This window comes from Rhinichthys klamathensis, unplaced genomic scaffold (genome assembly GCF_029890125.1).
Source record: "Rhinichthys klamathensis goyatoka isolate OS25496 unplaced genomic scaffold, OSU_Roscu_1.1 h1tg000727l_1, whole genome shotgun sequence".
NCBI classification, from domain to species: Eukaryota; Metazoa; Chordata; class Actinopteri; order Cypriniformes; family Leuciscidae; genus Rhinichthys; species Rhinichthys klamathensis.
This window is the reverse complement of record NW_026607141.1, coordinates 577,759-600,726: the sequence shown is the minus strand read 5'-3', so window position 1 is coordinate 600,726 and position 22,968 is coordinate 577,759. Positions and strand designations below refer to the sequence as shown.

At 36.9% G+C, this 22,968-nt stretch overlaps 3 protein-coding genes across 3 annotated transcripts in view; 2 read left to right on the top strand and 1 right to left on the bottom strand.

Moving 5' to 3' along the window:
* LOC130077323 (SLAM family member 5-like) overlaps positions 1 to 9,609 on the top strand; it is a 72,835-nt gene extending 63,226 nt beyond the window's left edge. Inside the window, exons 3-4 of the mRNA XM_056242526.1 lie at positions 6,021 to 6,122; positions 9,599 to 9,609. Coding sequence (XP_056098501.1) covers positions 6,021 to 6,122; positions 9,599 to 9,609 — 113 coding nt within the window. The remainder of the gene's footprint in view (positions 1 to 6,020; positions 6,123 to 9,598) is intronic.
* Positions 9,610 to 12,878: 3,269 nt separating this feature from the next.
* Positions 12,879 to 15,901, top strand: LOC130077322 (SLAM family member 9-like). Its single transcript, XM_056242525.1, has 6 exons — positions 12,879 to 13,137; positions 13,664 to 13,987; positions 14,191 to 14,544; positions 14,666 to 14,776; positions 14,887 to 14,993; positions 15,733 to 15,901. The coding sequence occupies exons 1-6, from the start codon at positions 13,077 to 13,079 to the stop codon at positions 15,784 to 15,786; spliced, it is 1,011 nt and encodes a 336-aa protein (XP_056098500.1). The 5' UTR covers positions 12,879 to 13,076; the 3' UTR covers positions 15,787 to 15,901.
* Positions 15,902 to 18,274: 2,373 nt separating this feature from the next.
* LOC130077310 (uncharacterized) lies at positions 18,275 to 21,268 on the bottom strand. The gene is made up of 4 exons (XM_056242514.1): positions 21,055 to 21,268; positions 20,515 to 20,838; positions 18,865 to 19,161; positions 18,275 to 18,695 (listed from the first exon to the last, which is right to left on the bottom strand). The coding sequence occupies exons 1-4, from the start codon at positions 21,101 to 21,103 to the stop codon at positions 18,538 to 18,540; spliced, it is 828 nt and encodes a 275-aa protein (XP_056098489.1). The 5' UTR covers positions 21,104 to 21,268; the 3' UTR covers positions 18,275 to 18,537.
* Positions 21,269 to 22,968: the final 1,700 nt, after the last annotated feature.

The following is a 22,968-nucleotide window of genomic DNA, read 5'->3' as shown; positions in this document are numbered from 1 at the left end:
CAATGGCACAAACCGAACAAGCCAGCACTGATCGACTGCAGCTGGCGTGCTGATGAGCTGCAGCTGATGAGGATCAAAAGCAGTGATCAGCGCTGCCGCCCACAAGCACCACGCACACAAAACAACATACACACGAGACAAGAAGGACTCAGCGAATTCATAAACCGTGACAATTTCCTTCGAAATTTCTAAATGAATAAATGAGAAATTAATAAAGATGAACTGAACTGCAACAATGCACACAATCATACATTTATCAAATCAATCAACAAGTACACATAAACACCTTTTTATGTTGAAATATGATGAACTTTATGTTGCTTCAGTTCTGGTGTCCATGATGGACATGAGGGGAAAATCTAACAAAATATTAGTTGGAACAAATCTTGTTTTTGGACTACATCGGGGAAGAGAATATCAAGTGGGTAAGAAGAATATCAAGTGGGTAATTTTTTTTTCTCAGAGGTAAAAAAAAAAGTCTGAAGCTGTTAAAAAAGCAAGGAAAGTGAAAGAAGTGTTTGGAAAGGGAGGGGCTCTGATGGGACCGTTGTGTTTTTTTTTAAGGTTTGTACCGTGGGACACTGACTTTTTTGGCAAGAACATGGATCACTGTCTGCTGCTCTGTCTTTTCTTTTTGCTCTCCAATGGTAATTGTAGACTTATGTTCATGATTTCACCTTTTGCATTACAATAAAAAATTATTAGAATTTAATGTTTTATAATACCAAAGATAGATAGGTAGCAACAATTTGTCTCTGTTAATCTATCATTACTGGCTGTGTTTCAGGTGTTGATGCAAATGAAATGAAGTCAATACCCGTGAATGAGGGAGAATCTGTCACTCTAAACACTGACACTACAATAGAGGAACGTGAACATATAATGTGGACGTTTGGATCAAAACATACCTCAATTGCTGACATTTATTCTGCCAGTGCCACTAATGCTCAAAATAATTATGTTAATTCTGAGATTTTCAAAGACAGACTACAGGTGGACTATAAAACTGGATCAGAATCACCGACTCTGGACTTTATTATCTAAATAAAATCACTCCTACAAGAAGAACGGAGTCAACAACATTTAACGTGACAGTTTACGGTGAGTGTTGGTTGGTATTCTGGATGTGTTATAATATGAAATAATTTGAAGGGTTTATATATATATATACATTTTATATAATCATAATGGTTGTAGAATTTTACAGAATGGTTATAGAATTTTGTCTACTTGCTCTGTGGCCACAAGTTATTGTTCTATCTTTAGCACCATTATGTTTTGGACATGAACGGGACATTTTTGGACATTTTTTATTGTGTTTTACAGGTTTCTCGTACGCCGCTCTCAAGAGCAAGTCCAGAATCTGTTCATCTGAAAGATCATCCCTGACAAAATTTGTTGTTTTTTTTCTACTTCTTTGGTAACTGGGGACATGCAACATGTCCTGATCGGATTGGATCGGATGCCTCCTTTGCGCCGATTGAGTCGGGCTTACATTACAATTTCAAATGCAAATGGAAAGTTTGTGTAATATGTTTGTTTTCATCTCATCAACCTTTTAATATTGGCATTAAATAGACTTAGACTTTTTCACAGAGCACTGGTATCCTGCAGTTTGTGTTAAATTGTGTGTGGGGGGTTATTAATAATAATAATAATAATAATTTTATTTATGTGGGGCCTTTCCAACACCAAGGTCGCTTTACAAAGATAGGTTAAAGATACAAGCAAAGAGGGATTCAAACAAATAACATATCATTAACATTAACAATGTAGAATTTATTGACTGTGATGAAGAGCAATATTCAGAGAGAAAAAAAAAGAGTTTTTAAGAGGTTTTTGAAGGAGAGAAGGGTGAATGCTTGACAGATTTCTTTGAGAGCATTTCACAACCTGGGAGTCACTCACAACGCTAAAAGACTCCTACGGTTACCAGACTATTGAAACTGACTGAATATGGCACAGTCCCAGCTAAGATATATTTCACCAGTATATATCACCACAACTGATATATTCACCACTGCATCCAGTATTTTCCAGTTCAGACATGCGTGTTTGTTTATTTGTTTGTTTGTTTATTTTTGCAGAACACATGCTAAATTGTTTGATAACAGTATAATATTAGGTTTACCTAATATATGTCATTATAAGCAGCATTTTGCACATGGGGAAAACCAAATGTTTAGTCAATAATTCAAGAAGGTCCAGACTCCAGACTTTAAAGTTCTTTCTAACTTGCACTTGGCTTTATGAATAAACATATTATTGTAGCTGTTTAACTATATAGCATTTGTTTACAATAAGGACCATTGATGACTCCTCATAAATGTTAATGTTAACTTTTTTCTCTTTTTTTTAATCTATAGCATCTGTTATGAAAAATAACAGCCTACACATTTAAAAACTAACTGCAACACGCCACTGTTGGAAATCATTAATGCAAAATCTAGATAGAAAGTGATAGTGATAGAAAGATTTTTACTGTTCAAAGGTTTCTCAAGCCACTTTCAGGAGACTTGACAACTGGAATAATTATATATTATATGCAAGTCGACAACTCTTGTGTGATCTGTCATGCAGACACTTAACAACTCTTCTTGCAAGATGTTCTGCCCCCTACCTTCAGGTAAGATGCGCTGCAGTGTACAAACAATGAGACAAGAACTAAACTAATACAGCAGAGTTGCACACTAGATCCTTCATTCCGCCTTCAAATCATATATAAAAACATGTGATACATAAATAAATGCAAGCAAATTGTCATGATCATTGTAACATTTTTGGGGTAAAAGTTTGTCAGGCCATATACCCTTCCCTTACATGCTCTTTAAAAGAACAGGTCTTTTCTGTCATACCGCATTATATATCAGTGTCGTTTGAGGAGGCGTGTTATAATAACCTTACGGTGTCTCACAAAACAAATCAACACTCTTATGGCAATGTACAAGTGTAAGATGAGAAACACTCCTGAAACATCCTGAGCACTCAAATGAACCCAAGTGGCCACAAAATTGATATAAAGTTTAAACCATGTGTCCCACTTAACTTTAGCTACCTGTTCATGCTGAGATTTAGCTAAACTATGCACCTGCACTTCCAGTGTTTTCTGGAATATATGAACAACTCTCAGTTGCAATCACTTTGCATGTTTCACCCTGGGAGGCTAACAGTATATCAAGAGCCAACAACCATTCTCATTGCATGCACTTCCTCTGAAATGTTAGCAATAGATCTAAGAACTAAAGTGTAAGTGTGCTGTGGCCTCAAACGCCTCATGTAGTGCCTACAATTCCTTTTGTAAATTGCTCACTCCTAAAAATGGTAAAAATCGACAGTTTTTCAGTCTGTTTCTTGATTAAATCATGTTTCACATAATCCTGACACTACTCACATTGCCAGTCGTAGATAAGCCAAATAACATCTACCTTTCCATCATATAGGAAAAAATGGATATGCTTTATTACTAAAAACAAAGTTTTGTCACGAAATTGGAATCGCACCTCTGGCATCTAACATTGTTTCCTTCAATGCACCAGGAAGGACTGCATTTTTTTTTATTTAGAAATTGTCATAATTTAGAAATAAAAAATAAAAAATTCCTACCTTGATTTTAGCCTCTGATTTGAGCGCTCTGTTTGAAGACGCGTGTCTGTTCCCAGCTGGCATTCGACTGACATTAAACGTTTAAATGTGGTTGAAATAATGTCAGTTTATGAAAAAACATTAATTCAACGTTAAAACAACGTTGAACATCAAATAGTTGAAGTTGTGTTGTTGACTCACTACGGATTCAACATTTTTGAGTTGTAGTCAAATCAACATTATTTTTACAACCATGACTTTTAAACATTTTGTTGAAATATATCAGTAGAAAAATAACGTTGTTCCAAAATCCAATTTGCAATCTGATTTGGAAAATCTAATCAAAATTCAACGGTTATCCAACACTGGCACCTGACGTTGATTCAACAGTGACTCGACGTTAAAATGCCAGCTGGGTGGAGGACACGTCCCTAGCGTCCCTATTCTACGCCCCTGGCATTTTAGCATTTCCATCCAGTTTTGTTAATGCAATATTCCCCAAAATGCGTATAAGGGCCCTTTCACACCTACCTTGGTTTGTCCGATATGAAGATGAACTTGCATGGTTAGTTCGACTCTGTTCTGGTTGAAAGTTCTCTCTCTCTCTCCATGAGCACATGGCTGGTTGTGAGTCAAGGCCTGTGCCGAGGCCACACAGGACAGCACAGCACCCCGAACGTACCGAGAGGGCCAAGAGAGGATAGCCTACTTAAGGGAGATTATTGCTGCTCTCCCTGCTCTTATCCATGTGAGGCTGCATGATGCGCAGGGAGTTCTCACCCAGAACGGACCGCCCATATCCAAACTGTATGCTAATTGTCAATCGTATTTGACGATAGTGGTCCTGACAGAACTCTAAGACCCCATTTACACCTGGTATTAAAATGCGATCTGTATCCAGATAAGTTATCCGGATAATAAAAAACGCATGTTAATGCAAGGTGTAAATACGTTGTGATCGGATTGTGATCGCATCTGCCTGACCACATCTGGAGGTAGTCTGGCTCGCATTGTGTTCGGATCTTTAGGTGTAAACGCAATCCGTACGACGTGATGGCATACCTGCCAAACGTCATTTTTTTTGTCATTTTTTTTCTGGAGGACAGAGATCCGAACTCAATGTGGATAACGAGAACGCATTAAAAATACAAGGTGTAAACGCAAAGGTAAGATCAGAACACTTATTATCCGGATAACTTATCTGGATACAGATCTCACTTTAATACCAGGTGTAAATGGGGTCTGATCTGAACTGAGTGTGTCAGATAAGAGAGACATACAAAATGTGCAGAGCAGCGGGTCCCGAGGACTGGAGTTGAGAGCCACTGTTTTATCCATTTTTATTTATTTACAGTGTTGTCCAATTAGTAGAGTGGTGTAAATGTGTATTAAAGTATCATTAGATGATGGATGGAACAGACAATTGCTGAATTCAGAACCGCATACTAGCACACTACTCTTACAATTTCTGCCATAATGATATAACTGAAAGTGCAGTATGCTAGTATGCGGTTCTGAATTCAGCAAGTGTTTTGAGTCTAGAAGGGAACATGGTGTGACTACACTTTGCCCTCTAGTGGTGTAAGAAGTAACATTTGGGCTGCTTTATTAGGCTACCAAATATTTTTTCTGCAAACGTCTACACTGTGTTTATTTACGTATGTTGTACATCAACATTTTACAGCTCATTCATTCATTGATGGTTCATGAGATCAAAAATTTTGTTTTTCTCTTTTATGTTCCCCAGAACCTCTTCCCAGTCCTCAAATTACCAATCACTCTAATCATTGTCCGTCATCAGACTCAGAGTGTGTGTTGGAGTGTTCAGTGGAGAATGTGAGTGATGTGACTCTCTCCTGGTACAAAGGAAACCGTTCGTTGTCCAGCATCAGTGTGTCTGATCTCAACTATGGATGTCTGGATCTGGATTATAAGGATACTGGCAACTACAGCTGTGTGGTCTCCAATTCATTCATCAATGAGACTAAATATCTCATCATCAGTGAACTTTGTTCAGGTATGCTAGCATTTGTCTTGACTTGATCCCTGATGCCTTTTTATTTGATTTTACCACACAGTGATAGGTTTGGAAACAAACCTTCAGGAGAAACAAATTCAGTCAAGTGTTATTAAACTTATGTGAAGTCTGACATTTTAAATTTGCATTTATGAATCCTGTTTCATCCTACTTAGTTTTTAGTTATATTTGATCTGATTTTTACCTAATTTTGGTAAAAAAAATCTTGAGACGTTGATGATAAATGCTTAATTGTTAATTGTATTAATTTTCATGGGTGTTAAAGTTGCCACTGATGTCTTCTTGGTCAAATAATTCCTGCTGTATTTAATAGAGATATGCTGTTGCTTTTGTAAATTGAAATGAGTTTGGCAGGATCACTGTCTTACAGTAATTACTGTTTTCTTTTTGTTCATTCCAGATCAGAGCAACAATCGCATTCTGATAATATGTGTGTCTGTTGCTGTCATCGCTTTAATTCTGGGACACTGTTTCTTCAAGCGTAAACAAGCAAGACAAGAGGGCAAGTATTACTTACTACAGCTGATATATGTCTTTTGTGCAAAACTAACTATGACACTATGACAATTCTTGTTTACAATTTATTTTTATTTTTTTGATGTAGCATCATTTAGCAACTTTGGACATAATTACACCATTCAAAGAGTACTAGATTTTGATGATAAAGTAAAGAATTGGATATATGTAATAAATGCAAGAATATTTACATAAATGTAAGAATATTTACATAAATGTAAGAGTAAATGATGAAATTAAAGCCTGCCAGTCACTCGGTGGAAGATCTCATGATCATTCTGATGAATGTGTGTTTAACAGAGGCTGGCAGTCAAACTGCGACCAATCAAAATTGTCCACAAGGTTAGACAAGGAAATTGCAGTTTTTATACTACCTTTTCACAATATACAAAAATTACCATTAAATTATAATGGTACATTTGAATTTAACAGAGGCATCCAGTAACGCCACAAACCGCAACGCTGAAAATGAGCAACAACGTTTGATTGACAGTTCATCCTCCACAGATACATCACAATCCATCCAGATATACATTTCTCTCATGCCATTTCCAAAGCACACATCAGGGGATGTTGCCATTTTTTTCAAGATTACTTTGAGACTGTCTCTTACTAGTTCTTACATGCTCAAGTATTACACTTGGTGGCAGCACAGTCAAAGTTAAACAATCCTGTTTATTTTGATATTCTGCAACAATAACAACATTTTAAAAACTTAAAAATATTAAATAAATAAATAATAATAAATATATATATATATATATATTTAACCCGCACTAAATACAGAATTGTTAAATAGCAGAATTTTTTAATAATTGTGAGACTGTTCTTTAGTCATAATGAGCCTGCATTTAATGTTGTATGGGACAGATGTGATTCAGTTTGCTGATATGGACCAAGCATCGGCTATAAGGAATTAAAGAAGTAAATTACACGACACACTATGATTAAGCAGAAACACACTCACAGAAGTGCTGTTGCACTGATAGACATAAGCACAAGTCGTTATTGAGTAACTTACATTTTAGAGAGAATTTGGCCAATGTAAATAGTTTCAAGCTTTGTGTATGTGAGTGGAGCGACAGCAATTTCCCCTCGCTATTCAAAGGGCATCAATTATTCAGCTGCAACTCCACAAGTTTTCTGTTTCCCGCTCCACAAAATAGAATGATATTTGATCATGCAAACCATTACTAACAATAAGCTAACCACATTATTTTAGTGTTTTTTTGTTTTGTTTGTTTTGTTTTTTTGCTTTTAGCTAAAATGATTATGTAACGTTGGGAGTAATAATACAAAATGTTTTCAATTCATGAATAAATGCAAATATTTATATAACAGAGTCTGACATTTACTCTTTATTTACTTAGGCCCTAATTCTTCTCAGCTACAATAAAGATCTGATTTAGTAGATTATGTTGAAATTTCCTAATGGGAGATTTCTGTTCTGATCATTCCGTAAGAAATAACATTTAACGAACACAATTGTGTGCGGCTGAATAACTTACAATTTAGGCCAAATTTGGCTAAAGGCCTACAGTAGTATTTACTCTTTCTCTCTCTCTGCCAATGAAAATGGTTCATTATAGCATCAACTCACAAAACCCTATAAGCAGCCATATAATAATGGTTGAACGAGAATAAATATATTATTGTTTTTTACTAATGTAAAATGTACTTATTATTAATCATGAAAAAGGTTTTTTTTCATTAATAAATAAATAAAATTAACTTTGTAGAGTTTGTTTTACGTTATTCAGATTTCTGTCCTGATCCTTATTGTGAATAAATAAATAATAATAATTTGTTACATTTCTATAGCACTTTTTACTCAAAGCGCTTTACATGGAAGGGGGAATCTCCTCAACCACCACCAATGTGCAGCATCCACCTGGATGATGCGACGGCAGCCATATTGCGCCAGAACTCCCACCACACACCAGCTTACTGGTGTAGAGGAGACAGAGTGATGAAGCCAATAGGTATATGAGGGTGAGCTCATGATGGACAGAGGCCAAGGGGCAAATTTGGTCAGGATGCCGGGGTTACACCCCTACTCTTTTTTTTTTTTTTTTTTTTTTTTTTTTTGAAGGACATCCTGGGATTTTTAATGACCACAGAGAGTCAGGAGCTCGGTTTAACGTCCCCATCACTATACTGGGGCGTTAGGACCCACACAAACCACAGGGTGAGCGCCTCCTGCTGGCCTCACTAACACCTTTTCCAGCAGCAGTTTTCTCAGGAGGTCTCCCATCCAGGTACTAACCAGACTCAGCCCTGCTTAGCTTCAGTGGGCAACCAGTCTTGGGCTACAGGGTGTTATGGCTGCTGGCTATAGAATAAATAACATAACAACCACAAGGTGGCAGAAATGTTTTAAACTATTTAACCTTCTACGTTATCAACGTTAAGCCAGGGTTTTGACGGGGCGCACCAAAGAGATCGCTGGGTTGTTTATGATGGCGGTGGGAAAATAAAGAGCTTTTTCCCGTTTTCCAAGATTAGGGCGGCCCCATAAATCATCGTACGAAACGCGAAAAAGTCAAATCTACTACAATCCGTATTGTGACAAATGTTGTAAATGTAAATAGCTTCTACATGACATAGTAGGCCTATACGTTTTATGACTCACCTATTTTGTAAAATGGTTTGATCTGCGAGGCAACGCCTCAGTAACGGGCATAGGGTAGGGCTAGTAGGCCTACGTTTAAAAAAAAAAAAATTGAATCTGATGATGATGCCGGTGAATAAACCAAAATTTTGCACAAATGCTAAATTTTTCTATATTCTAATCATTTGTCAACATGTATTAATTGCCTCAATTACCTCATTGCCTCTGCCCTAAATTAATGTATTATTAGCTAACTTCGTGATTTGTATGGACGTTTCTGAAATAGCCTACATAACTCGGACACAGCTAGTCACCTTTCTGAAAATAGATCACTCTGAATTGTAATGTAGACGCATACATTTTCTGTAAAAGTGCTTTGAAACGATATGTATTGTGAAAAGCGCTATACAATTAATGTGAATTGAAATGTGAAATGAGTTTTAGTAGTAAATTACTTTATTATTGTCGAGTGAAAACTATAGCAACTTAGACAGGCTCTTAAAGGGATAGTTCACCCAAAAATAAAATTCTGCCACCCTTATGTCATTCCAAACCTGTATGAGTTTCTTTCTTCTGCTGAACAAAAGAATATATTTTGAAGAATATCAGTAACCAAACAGTTGATGGGCCCCTTTGACTTCCATAGTAGGCTATTTTTTTTCCATACTATGGAAGTCAAAGAGACCCATCAACTGTTTGATTATCAACACATTTTTCAAAATATCTTCTTTTGTTCAGCAGAAGAAAGAAACTCATACAGGTTTGGAATGACATAAGGGTGGCAGATTTTTATTTTGGGGTGAATTTTCCCTTTAAATTGAACATTTCTGTTCTTATATGTTTCTCCTAAGCTTGTGGTTGAATGGCTTGTGTCAGAACCCAGGCAGCTGCTTACTGTAGTTTCACATGATGCAGCTGCACTTTTTTTTTCATGGAAATTCCCCCAGCTCCATCTCATGTGTTTAGGAGATGTGCACGGAAGACTGAGAGGGAGGGGGAGGGTAGAGAAAGAAATGTGATAGTCTTTGCTGGAAATCTGCACTCGTGTGTTTAACGTACTTCATTGTTCCCTCGGTTAGGTGTGTTTCTTTGAACAGAGACCAGAAGTCAATATTTGTAGAGGAAAGGACAAACATGGTAGACTGCTCTTCGTTGTTAGAGGAAGTTGGGTCTTTTTAAAGCACAATGTCACTTCACATGGTCTGCCTGGAGACCTCTGACACAGGATGCGGTTTGACAAGTGAAACGGTGACAGACCAAGATAAAAATACGAAACTCCTATTTATGCTCACGTACAGATCTGCAGTTTCTCCTGTACCCCGCACATATTTCCTAATATTCTGTTTCTTTTTTGATTCAGCATTATGAATGACATCAGACCAGGCAGATCCGTTCGAGAACAAGGAGGTCGACAGTTAGAAAGGAAAGAAGGAGGTCTTAAAATGAGGAACTGGTCTATGATTTATAAGCTAAAAACCCTTCCTCCATTACATGATCAGTCATGCTTACACTATACTGACACTAATCATTGGAAACGTCAGGGAATCCCACTTTTTATGTACAAACATTCCCTACTTCTATGCCCCCCAAACCAAACATATACTCATGAGGATTTTGAAGATGTTAATCAGACCACACTTACTGAAGACAGATCAAGTTACAGGACAAACATTAGGATCCTCCCTTAGGCTTCCATTAACTGCCGTCATCCTCTGATTGTAATGGATGCGTTCAGTTACTGAGGAAGTTTATCATTAGAAATGGTTAATGAGTGTGGAAACACTGGAGACACTGAGGGTCTGTTGCCCGTGTTATTCAGAATGAAAAATTCCCACTGTCCTTTGTGTTTCATGTGATCCTGATATATCGCACAGTATGCAAACAAACGTTGTCAAAGATATCAGATATCAAGGGCCATCTGGGAACGGTAACTTGGCAACCATCGCTTGACAATAAGGTAGGCAAAACATTAAGTGGTAAAACACGGAAGCTCTTCCCTGGACTGTCTGTTTAGTGATAGAAGCTAGTTTGGTCAGTCTGAATCATTGCGATGACTAAAACAAATGAAAACAATGGACATTTTGAAAGGCAAAAGAACATTTCTTTAAACGGCAGTGGAGTTCAGTACATAAACATTACATTAGATTACTCAGCATAAATATAATAAGACTGTATATAACACTCTCTGATCTACAGGAAACGGTGGCCTACCAGAACCCAAAGTGTGAAAAATGCGTGAACTTAGTTTTTTTTTTACTAAATTCAGCTCATTTTTAGATCCATCTGAGACTATTAGCGTTTGTCTGTAAACGACAAACAAATATGAGATTTAGAAACCGTTTTAAAACCTGAATTACAACACGCATCACCAGTGAATCATGTGATTTAAAACTGCTTACAAAACACTGTCGGCACAACATATTTACAGTATACAGTTCTGCTATCATCAGACTACATCTTAACTGTCAAAAGAGCATTGCTTGACATCAGCAGTGACCATGATGATTATTAATACACTTTATATATTATTTGCTTTTTTAATCCCCATCAATCAGACACTATTTTTATTATTTGATCACACTACAAACTTTAAATGAGTTGAGTTTGTTTTTATTTACGAATAAAAACCTGGTGATAATTTAATTTGCTTTTTAAAATACTATCTTCACATATTTTGTCATTTGCAATCGCCATTTTGGTGTCCGTAAATGACAACGGTTGAAGTTAACACAGAAGGGTGACTAATTCGTGTGAAAAAGGATGACTGCATGCACACATGCATTTTGGCTTTGACCTTTTTTCTCCTCAGCATCGCAACAGGAAGTGGTCACTCGAACGTGATACAAGACACTGTTTCATCAACGCTTCAGCCACTGTAACCTATATAATAAATAGGTTTATGGTTGTGCCGATCTGATCATTTTTGTACACTGTTGGTTATTGCTTATCAGAATCATCTATTGTGAGTTGCACTGCACCTATGGGGACTTTTAGGCCGGAGCTGTGAGAACTTCTGCCGTTTTCTTCTCTGCGAGACTGCTAACATCACAAAGACATCATTGAGATCTCTGATGGTTGAGTCAGATCAGAGGCCTCAGTTCGCTTTGGGTTTTTGTAGCAGAGGAAAAGAAGAGGAAGGGGCTTAAGGTTCAGAGAAGAGCTGAAAACCGCACTGATCATTAGACTGTAACATAGTTTATCATTTAGATTGTATCTTGCTCTGCACTTAATTTTTTTTAAATTAGCAAATAAAGTCCACATTTTTTTCTAAACAGTTCAAAGAATATTGCATATGTGTGACTAATTTAACCAGTTTAATCACCTAAATAAATCTAATGTAATCACTTATATAATCTAGGTCATGGTACTGTATAATAAGTTGTGTACTAAACGTGTGGTTTGTACCAGTGGAATGTGCAAGTTGTGCACAACAATGAGTTTGAGAGATGGATGCGTGGTGGCGTGTGCATGTGGTACTAGTGTAGGTGGATGAGGTGCTTCTGATGGCCTGACCTTAATACTGCCGTATATAAACTTCAAATAAACCTATAACTTTCTTAAGTCAAACTCATTTAAAGAGACAGCTAAAAGCATTGGCTTCCTGGCTGCCGCTTAACTACATGGAGATTGCAGTCTGCTCTGCATCATCTCAGTTGCTCGAAAAAATAAATTTTAAAAATATACATCATAAGGCTCCTATTGGTATGCCTAACTTTTTGATCAGGTGAGATTTTGTCTTTAGATTTTTGGTTACAGTACTAACTTTGAATATTGGTGAATAGCAACACTGCAATGGAGTGATGAGCCATTATTTGATTTTTACAGATATCAGGGCTTCTGCTGACCAAATGTGTTTTAGAATAATGGGTATTTCTAAAATTAGATTTTAGAATAACCATTATACTTGTGTAATGGTATAGTTGGCACTGTATTAAATTGAGCTTAGCCTATACAACATTTAGATAGAGAAAATATATATATTTTTTATTAATACAGAAATTAAACAAAGATTTGATAAATTATTATTAGTTTTGTTTTGTTTTTTGTTTTGTTTTTTGCCGGCCTGTTCAAGTTCATAACTAAACCAAAAACCAAATACGCGTCTGTTGCTGTAGGGTACTAAACAAACGGGCGGGGACTTTTTGTTCAGTGCTTCACACACACCGTTCATCCAGATCAGCGTTCTTAATGAACGATTTGAGCAAATCGGACATAATCGTTTAGCTCGGTATGGATTAGATTCGAATCAAAATGGTATTTTTCTGTTTTCTTCTTCTTTTGTCAGTCAGTTGACGTCGTCATGAGGAGTTTAGCTATCTGCTCGGCGAAATGTTGAGGAATACTGTTGGCAGAATAGCTTGCTTTTATCTGTTCCTGCAAGGATTGAAAGGTATGTTATTGTTTGTAACCGACATGTATCCAATTTCTTGTTTAATTTTCTTTCTCTGCAACAGTCTCAAATGACCTTAACATAGCCTTTTAAGCTTTTAGAGTTTTAATGGATTAAAAAAGTTAATAACTATTTTATTGTATATTTATTTATGTAGGCTATATATATATATATTTTTTTTATTACATCAGATAGCATTTTAATCTTTCAAATGGTCGTGTTACAATGTGCCCCTCACTTGTTACAACATGACCAACCTATGGGGCATGTTGTCACATTTTAATTATATTCTTGCGGGAATAGAAAATTAAGACAAAGTATTCACTGTATTAATGAAACAAAACCACATAATTGTACTAGACGTGTGAAATTAAGGAGGTAAAAAATAAATACTCTGAACCCCAAGTGAATTTACACAAACTGTGAAAGTGTTAAGTTGTGCCCCGCTCTCCCCTACGTCTGTAAATTAGGCTATTATAAAAAAGTATACAACCCCACCCCTGAGTTTCTCCTGTTTGTGTTTCAGGTGTGTTTGGTGCTGGTACGGATGAAGTGAAGTCAGTGTCAGTGACTGAGGGAGATTCTGTCACTCTAAACACTGATGTTCAAGTACAGAGAGATGATCATATACTGTGGATGTTTGGACCTCAAGAGACTCGTATAGCTGAAATCCACAGACAGAACATCTATATAGATGGCACCGATATTATATTTGAGAAAATACTCCAGATGGACAATCAAACTGGATCTCTGACCATCAGAAACATCAGAACTGAACACACTGGACTTTATAAACTACAGATCATCAGCAGAGGAACTTCATACAAGAGATTCAATGTTTCTGTCTATGGTGAGTAAAGTGAAGTGTTACATATTATAAATGTACATCTATGTCAGACAGAATCACTACCTATGATCAAATTAAACATAGAGGACATTTAAAACAAAAATGGCAACTGCCTATTAGTTAACATTAGTATCTAGTTAGTATACATTCTTTTAAATACAGATCAAATTGACATTTACGTTACTAATGTTATTTTTGTTTTCCAGCTCCTCTTGCCAATCCTGTCATCACTAATAACTCTTTAAATTGTTCATCATCATCAAGATCATCAGAGTCCAGATGTTCACTGGTGTGTTCAGTGTTGAATGTGAGTGATGTGACTCTCTCCTGGTACAAAGGAATCAGTGTATTGTCCAGCATCAGTGCGTCTGATCTCAGCATCAGTCTCTCTCTACCTCTGGATGTGGAATATCAGGATAAAAACACTTACAGCTGTGTGATCAACAATCCTGTCAGAAACCAGACCACACATCTGGACATCAGTCAACTCTGTCACACATGTGAAGAAGGTACATCAACAGTAATTAGTGTCTATTTACTGAATTGTTCTGTTTCATTAAATATCACATAGATTAATATTTTCTGCCTATGTCCAAATGGCATAGGTATCATTGCTCTGGGTCTATAGAGGCAATGCTGATGTGAGGCCAAATTTAAGTTAATAACCCCTTTTTGTTTTAGGATCTCCGAGTGGAGTCCTCCTTGCTGCGTGTATTTCTGCTGCACTTCTGCTTGTACTTGCTGGTTTGATGTACTTTCTCTACAGGAAACGCAAAAGAACGGCTCAAAAAGGTACGATTCTCCTTCAGCTTCTATATAGCAGGAAGAATTGTATTAACGTTTTTGCATGAATTGCTTATGATATTAATAATTGATAAATTAACCATCTCCTAACCCTTTAGGAAATGTTTTTGAACCACACACACATACAGTAGGAACAGCTCAGTCAGGAGAAGACGAAGTACAATATGCTGAAACAGGATTTTTTATACAAAATGGACAAAAAAAGGTATGATTTTCATGAAACAGCATATGTGTGCGTGTCCATCCTGTTTTTGTTAACCTAGAAATTGGATGCTTAAAGCCAAGGTTTAGTCACCCAAAACATAAAAATCATCATTGAATCGCCCTCCTGTCATTCCAAACTAGTTTGACTTCTGCCTGTCGAACAAAAATGATAATTTTCAAAGATTATCCAGGTTACTCATTTCGGTGTAATTAAAGTGACTAAGAATGGATTATGTCAAGCTGCAAACTGGCAAAAACCACCCTAAAACTATATAATTTTGTGATAGTCCAAGTCTTTTAAAGTCAATACAATATTCTATCTCTATTTCTTAAAAAAAAATGTTATATAGGAGATTACACTGTTATACTGTTAGGAGTGTAATAATTACACTCCTAACAGTATAACAGTGTAATCTCCTATATAACATTTTTTTTTAAGAAATAGATATAATTATTATTTAATAAACGAAATATTTAACATTTAATTTGAACTTTAATGGGGAAACATGAGGCCACAGATCTTTTCTTCTCTGCATGTAAAATCATGATGAAATGAATGTCTTTAACTTATTGAAATGTCTCGTATGCCTGCTAGAGCTTGTTCAGGGATTTGTTTTTCTGATTTTTCGACTACATGCTCTGATTCACCATCTCTGTGCTGTTTCTTGTAATTATGATGTGTGTTAATCTCACAGATGTTCTCCTGAAGAGTTGCATAGTTTGTCGCATTTGTGTTGCAGAAAGCTAATGATACAGAGGAAACAGAAACAATATACTCCAGCATCGCCACATGAGACACTGACGAATTTTAGCAGAATACTTTGGTCCGGATTTGTCCGCTTTCAAACAGTGGATTGAGAAGAAGAATTCAGAATGACTTCAATATGGTGTTTTCATTTTATTTTATTACTTGTAAGTTGTATATCTTTGGTGGAAAAAACAGTCAGTCTGACCCAGAAGAGAAAGATAGAAGAGTTCAACTTAATGAATTTGTCTGACGTTTATATGTTTTGCATATGCAAATATCCCTCTTACGAACACAGACATATTTGCAAGCACAGCCAGTCATATGAGTACAAAAACAAGCTAAAGCTCACTTTAAACCCATTGACTAAAATTGTTTTAGGTACTCAACATTCACATAAACATAACATTTTGCATTACATTTATTTTTTACCTTTGTTGTTTATGTCTTGTTTAAGAATGAGAGTATAATGATGCATGTTTAAATGCACTTGCGTTAGGCTTCTTAATGCCCTCCCCTTCTCCTATTCTTGCTAAGTACAGTCTACCTACTGTAACAACCAATGTTGTTGATCTCCTCAGAGTTGCTCTTCCTTATTGTTTGTACAGTAAGCCACAAGACCCCACCCTGACCCCTGCTGTATTTCCAGTAATTGTGTTCTGTCTGTCCTGTATCATAGCTCAGCAAGTCATTACATGTCCCACCATACCATATCATTTCAAACGCAGGCTGAAATTTGACATGCCTCTTTGTATTTGCAGTATTTTAAAGCCACGGGGATATGTTGCACTTTTTTTAATAAACAGTTTTATTGTACCAGTACGCTGCATTTCCAAATTTGTTCATTTCTATGCAAAGTTTTGAGGAAAACCATTATATGTAGCTAACAACTCCTATAACTTTTTTCTTTTCTTCGGGAAATAAAAGGTGTGCTGTCTCTGCAGTGTCTTAATGTGATGAGATACAGAATCTGAAATGAAAGCACTAGTAGTTCTTCAGCATGTGCATATGTTACTGTAGACTGTACTCGTTGAGGTGTGTAATCTTATGTACAGTGCATTTGTTTGTGCCTTTGTACATTTAGTTTAGATAAATCGCTTGCTTTTTCTTTTTACTGAGGAACTCTTGAACAATTGCGAGTTATTGCCACCTAGTGGTCACACACTTTAAGGCGCTAAAGAAGCTCAGTTAAACGCCCGACTGTATGTAATGTGTCCTGTGCAACCAGTGCCGTTGTCTTCATTCTGACTGTTTTGAACAGTCAAAAACAGTGAAATCCACCAGAGAATCTAGCAAGGGTTAAAGTTCAAGTCCCATTGTGACAGCGATGGGCCTACTGTCATTTTGTAACCAATTTTTTTTTTTCATAGACCCTAATATGTAAACCATAAATAGAATTTACCTTAAACCATAAATATAGTATTCAAAACAAACATTGCATTTGAAAAAAAAAATTTAACCCAAGCAAAACATAATTAGCCTTATGATAAATGATTTTACAAAAGTAAAAAATATTTCAGATTTACACTTTGATAACACTTTATGTAACAATACTGTTAAATATTGTGTTATAATTTCTGCTTGTAAAGTCTTTTAAGTGGTGCTCACTTCCCCAATAATATTGGCGTGTAGTAATGGGTGGAGCTTATGTCTAGCTCCTCCTCGCTAGAGCTCCAGCGAGGAGGAGCGAATGAAATTTGGGCCTAATGGGTGGAGCTATAATATACAACCACACTCTAACCCTACCCATAACTCTATCCCTCCACCCAGACGTCCTCTTTTCCTTTCCTCGCTTCCTTTTGTCTCAGGCAGCTCCACCCCCAGTAGGATGCGAGGGAAGGCTGCAAGGAAAGAAAATGAGGACAGAGGAATCGGAGGAAAGCTTTTTTGTATATTGGAATATTCTTGATCACTGGAGCGTCACTTAACTGCGTCATCAACTGCGCTCAAAAGATCTGCCCTTGAGAGTTTGTTTATTAAATTAATTAATAAATAATAAAGATAAAGCAAGATGCACTGTTGATATACTGTATGTGTGATATGTAATTTATTTAAACTGCAACGGTAAAGCACAAATTAAAATTATTGTGACAGATGTGAAGGGGGAGGAGAAATTTTACGGGTGTCAGGTTTCTCGACAAGAAAGACTTCGGCATAGAATACACCTGTGCATCCTCGCTCATGACTCCTCTGGAAGCCTCACTCCTCGACTCCTCGCTGTGCCATTAGAGAGTTTAGATGTAGGCTACTTCAAGATGGCTCGATCGGGTTCCGGGTCATAGGATGGAAGACAGAGGATGGAGGACGGAGGAGACGTGGAGGGCTATTGAGAAGCCCCCTTGACTCTGCAGTGAGCACCACTTGGGATTATGGGAAGGGTTAGGGTGTGGTTGGACAGTCTAGCTCCACCCATTACATCCAACGAGGGGGAGCTGGACGTCAAGCTCCACCCAATTGGCTCGCAGTCTATCAAGTCTTTTGCTTGTGTCATGTTTTATTATTGCTTTTACGCATGTTTGCCCAGTAGATGTATGAATGAAGGACATTGTTCTTTAATATCGGTTTCTTGAACAAATCATTCTTTCTAACTGGTCTACAAAATTTTACTAATTGTTTCAAGCATCGTGCCTCGGTGTCATCCACAAAATGCTTAATCAATTAACCGGTGTTTCGTGTGTGTCTGACGCTCTTCTTGACTTTTCTTTTTTTCTTTCCTTGATTCTTTCTTTCTTTTATTTATTTATGCATTTATTGTCAGTGCTCATACGCTGTCCATCTCACAATACTGTTGTTCTGGTAATTAATTGAAAAGCACTAATTTCCTCGCACTCTGCGCTAATGGACATGTACGTTTATCAAGCTGTCTGGATCTGACGTGGAAAAAAAGTAGAGCGACAGCAGTCATGCCCAGCACAGCATATATCAGAGAAGGAATCACACTCTCAGAATGGACAGCTTCTGTGGAAAGAAAATACTAATATCAGCACATGAGCAATCTTCCTAATAAATGCATGCTGGTAAAAGTTCTCTGATAAAGATAATGAAAAATGTTCCTCAAAATATTACTGGAAAAAAGTAAACACTTATATCAACAGCAGGCAAACCTGAATAGACACTGATGGTGTACCTTCATATGTGTGACAGAGTTGCGTGATGTCCAGATGTGTGGTCTGGTTTCTGACAGGATTGTTCAGCACACAGCTGTAAGTGTTTTTATCCTGATATTCCACATCCAGAGGTAGAGAGAGACTGATGCTGAGATCACACACACTGATGCTGGACAATACACTGATTCCTTTGTACCAGGAGAGAGTCACATCACTCACATTCAACACTGAACACACCAGTGAACATCTGGACTCTGATGATGATGATGATGATGATGATAAACAGTCTCTAGTGATGATGGGAATGGGAAGAGGAGCTGGAAAACAAAAATAACATAAGTAACCGTAAATGTCAATTTGATCAGTAATTGAAATACTACTAGATACTAATGTAAACTAATAGGCAATTGACATTTTTGTTTTAAATGTCCCCTGGTGAAAAAAAATATGCTAAGTATACTTGCAGCCAGACTAGTTATCAGTATACTTCAAGTGTGTTAATGGTTAGTTAACTTGAAGTGTGCTATTTTGAAACAACTCATTTTGTAATAAGTATATTTTAGTTGTAATTAAATTGTAGTAAAGCATAACTTTAAGTGTATTTAATGTACTTTTAAGTACTAAATTGGACCAACTTCAAGTATACTAGCAATATACCATAAGTGTATATTTTTGGGATTTTTGCCTTTTATTAGGATAGGACAGCTAGACAGGAAGTGAGGTGGGAGAGAGAGGAGGGACCATAGGGGAGGGACAGGAGGATCAGGAAAGGTCCACAAGCAGGGACTCGCACTCTGGTCTCCCGAAGCACATATCTGTCACGATTAGCCATGCACTCCCTTGGTGATTACGGACTCCATTTCCCATAATGCATCTCCCTGGACTGATTACACCATACACCTGCACTGCGCTGATTACACACACACACACACACCTGCACCTCATGTTTAAAAACTCATTTAAGCCACACTCACACAACACTCTGGGCTAAGTCTTGTTTTGCTGCTGCGAACATTTCCAAGCATTTTTCCATGCGTTTACCTGGTTCCTGTATCCTGTTTGTTTGCAGCCTGCCCTGATATCTGCCTGTTTATTGACCACGATTTTGCCTGATCTTCTCTGCTGAGTTTGCTGGTGTATGGATCTGCACTTGGATCTGAATGACTCCTATGCTTCGCAACAATATCGGTGCACTTGCCCAAGAGGCTATTGTCTTCAATAACAAATGTACATTATTAGACAAATAAAACTTAGCTATACTTTGTACAAAATACTATTGTATACTATAATGTATTTTCAGTGCATTGTTACAATGATCATTTCCAGCACATATATATATATTTTTTAAAGTGCAAATAAATACACTTTTAAAAAATAAACAATATTTTCACTTTCACTTCACTTTTTAGAAAATACACTAAAGTACAATTATTTTAAAGTGTGTTAAAAGTTGTATTGTAAAAATAGGTAAAAGCATGATCCTAATATACTTTTAATATATTTAAAAATAGTACAAATTTTGTTAGTATATTTGCAATGTACTATTGAAAAAGGAAACATATTTCAAATATTTTCTCTAGGGTTCTCAGTAATGTTTAATTTGATCATAGGTAGTGATTCTGTCTGACATAGATGTACATTTATAATATGTAACACTTCACTTTACTCACCATAGACAGAAACATTGAATCTCTTGTATGAAGTTCCTCTGCTGATGATCTGTAGTTTATAAAGTCCAGTGTGTTCGGATCTGATGTTTCTGATGGTCAGAGATCCAGTTTGATTGTCCATCTGGAGTATTTTCTCAAATATCAAATCGGTGCCATCTATATAGATGTTCTGTCTGTGGATTTCAGCAATACGAGTCTCTTGAGGTCCAAACATCCACAGTATATGATCATCTCTCTGTACTTTAATATCAGTGTTTAGAGTGACAGAATCTCCCTCCGTCACTGACACTGACTTCACTTCATCTGTACCAGCGCCAAACACACCTGAAACACATTTAATTATATTTAGCTGAACCCACAGATATGGAAGTTAACCTTTGAAAATGGAATATTGAGCATATTTGTAATTTAACAGTTTAGCACAGTGAAATGACAGGATATGTTTTTTTTCAACCATTTTTTTTGCTTGGCAACCTCTAAAAAGGTTAACAAATCAAAAAAAAAAAGACGAATAAAAAAAATAAGTAATACAGATCTTACCTTCCACACAAATGAAGAGCAAGATTAAACAGCACATGTATGCGAGCATCTTAGAAAAGTGACTGTGTTACTGTGGTTTCAGTTCACAAACAGAGCATGTGCTGAAGATTCAGCCAATGACCGCTCATACTGTTATGAGGAAGTAGCAGAGGTGACCAAAATGGACTTCAGTTCCTTTCTGAAGTCCAAAACACAGGTTTTTAGCATATTCTTGGTTGTTTATAGTTCATGTACCAATAGCCTACACGTTTACATGTCCATCTCATCCGGTTACTGATGCTCTTTTTGAACACCTTTCTCATGCAGTAAAATTGAATTCACAGTTTAGTCTAAGTTATTTTTTTTTATTATTTGAATTCAAAGAGTGTTTAAAAGGCATCAGATTAATTTTTGTTGCTAACCAAAGCAACATCAATGTTGGCATTTTGGGCTGAGGTTTATTCGTGAGAGGTTTAGTGCGTGCAAAGGCCGAAGAACAGCATTGTGGTTACAGCTGTCTCTTATACCTTCCGTTCACTATACTTTCCACTTGATACAAACAGTGTTAGAGACCTCTAAACTCTGTCTATACTTACAGGATCCACTGACGTATTTACTGTAATACTGAGGAGTTTGATTCATTTCAATGACACAAATCTTTTGAGTCAGAGCAATTGGCTTTTGCCCCGTTTATTTACCAGGGTATTGATAAGATGGTGTTAGTGATTAAAAACTGCAAAAACTCTATGTTATATCCTCAAAATATAGTAAAAATTCAGGTAAGTTTATATGCTTTTGTTTTGACAATATGCTTTGTCTCTGGAAGCCACAACTTCCGTCTAATCTCTGAGGCAGAAGCATGTGAATCTGCAGTAGTGCAAGATTCGTTTACAGTTGCACGTAAAGGCTACCTAATATCTGTAGATTGAATCACGTCAATCTTGGTGCACTAAAATACAGGCAGATTAACTATATGTGGTGTTACCGCCCTAATGGCAGGGCACTGCTAATTGCTAAGGTGATCAAGTGGTGAAGACCTTAGCAAAAAAAATGCTTGTTTTTGTTCGGTCGCAATAGGATGTTCTGGATAATTGCTGGGTTATAAAGTTGTCACAATAGATTTAAAAAAATATACATTTAACATTTCAGGGAAAATATGCAGTGGCCCAGTAGTGCACAACACAATGAAATTTAAAAAGCAAACATAAGTGCACAACACAATGAAATTAAGCCTCACAACGGAAATGAGCCACAACACAACGGAAAATGCACAACACAACAAAACAAAGCCGCAACACAACGGAAATGCCCCCGACCACTAGAGGGCTCTCGGATTTTAGTCGTGTCTGTTTTTGAATGTTAAAAGTAATTTTAATTAATACGTTTTAACAACTTGGAGGAATTGGCAGTCGTTCCCTTAAGCGCTGTAGCGCAGAGGTCTTCAACCCTTCTCCTGGAGGCCCACTGCCCTGCAGAGTTTATATCAAACCTGGTTCAGTCTGTGATTTTCAAACGATCCTGAAGAGCTTGACTAGCTGGTTCAGGTGTGTTTGATTAGGGTTGGAGTAAAACTCTGCAGGAAAGTGGGCCTCCAGGAGCAGGGTTGAAGACCTATGCTGTAGCGCGTCAAAAATATTATAGAGTACAAATAAGCAGCTATAATGCATGTAGGTGATTTTGAATGAATAAATGTTGATATACAATGGTTAGCTACATACAACTAATCGTGGTGTTGATATATTTTTTAGACTGCTGACTCAATAAAACAGTGGCAAGGAAAACTAACTTTATCGCACTCCGAGAGCCCTCTAGTGGCCGGGAGCGTTTTTCGTTGTGTTGTGGTTTATTTCGTTGTGTTGTATTTTTTCCGTTGTGTTGTACATTTTCCGTTGTGTTGTGGCTCATTTCTGTTGGGTTGTGGCTCATTTCCGTTGT

Coding starts and splice junctions, on each gene's coding strand:
- LOC130077322 (XM_056242525.1), top strand. CDS start 13,077: ATGTTGAGGAATACTGTTGGCAGAATAGCTTGCTTTTATCTGTTCCTG. Junction 14,777..14,886: donor CAAAAGAACGGCTCAAAAAG/GTACGATTCTCC, acceptor CTAACCCTTTAG/GAAATGTTTTTGAACCACAC. Junction 14,994..15,732: donor TACAAAATGGACAAAAAAAG/GTATGATTTTCA, acceptor TTTGTGTTGCAG/AAAGCTAATGATACAGAGGA.
- LOC130077310 (XM_056242514.1), bottom strand. CDS start 21,103: ATGCTCGCATACATGTGCTGTTTAATCTTGCTCTTCATTTGTGTGGAA. Junction 20,839..21,054: donor GCTCTTCATTTGTGTGGAAG/GTAAGATCTGTA, acceptor AATGTGTTTCAG/GTGTGTTTGGCGCTGGTACA. Junction 18,696..18,864: donor ACTCTGTCACACATATGAAG/GTACACCATCAG, acceptor TTCTTTCCACAG/AAGCTGTCCATTCTGAGAGT.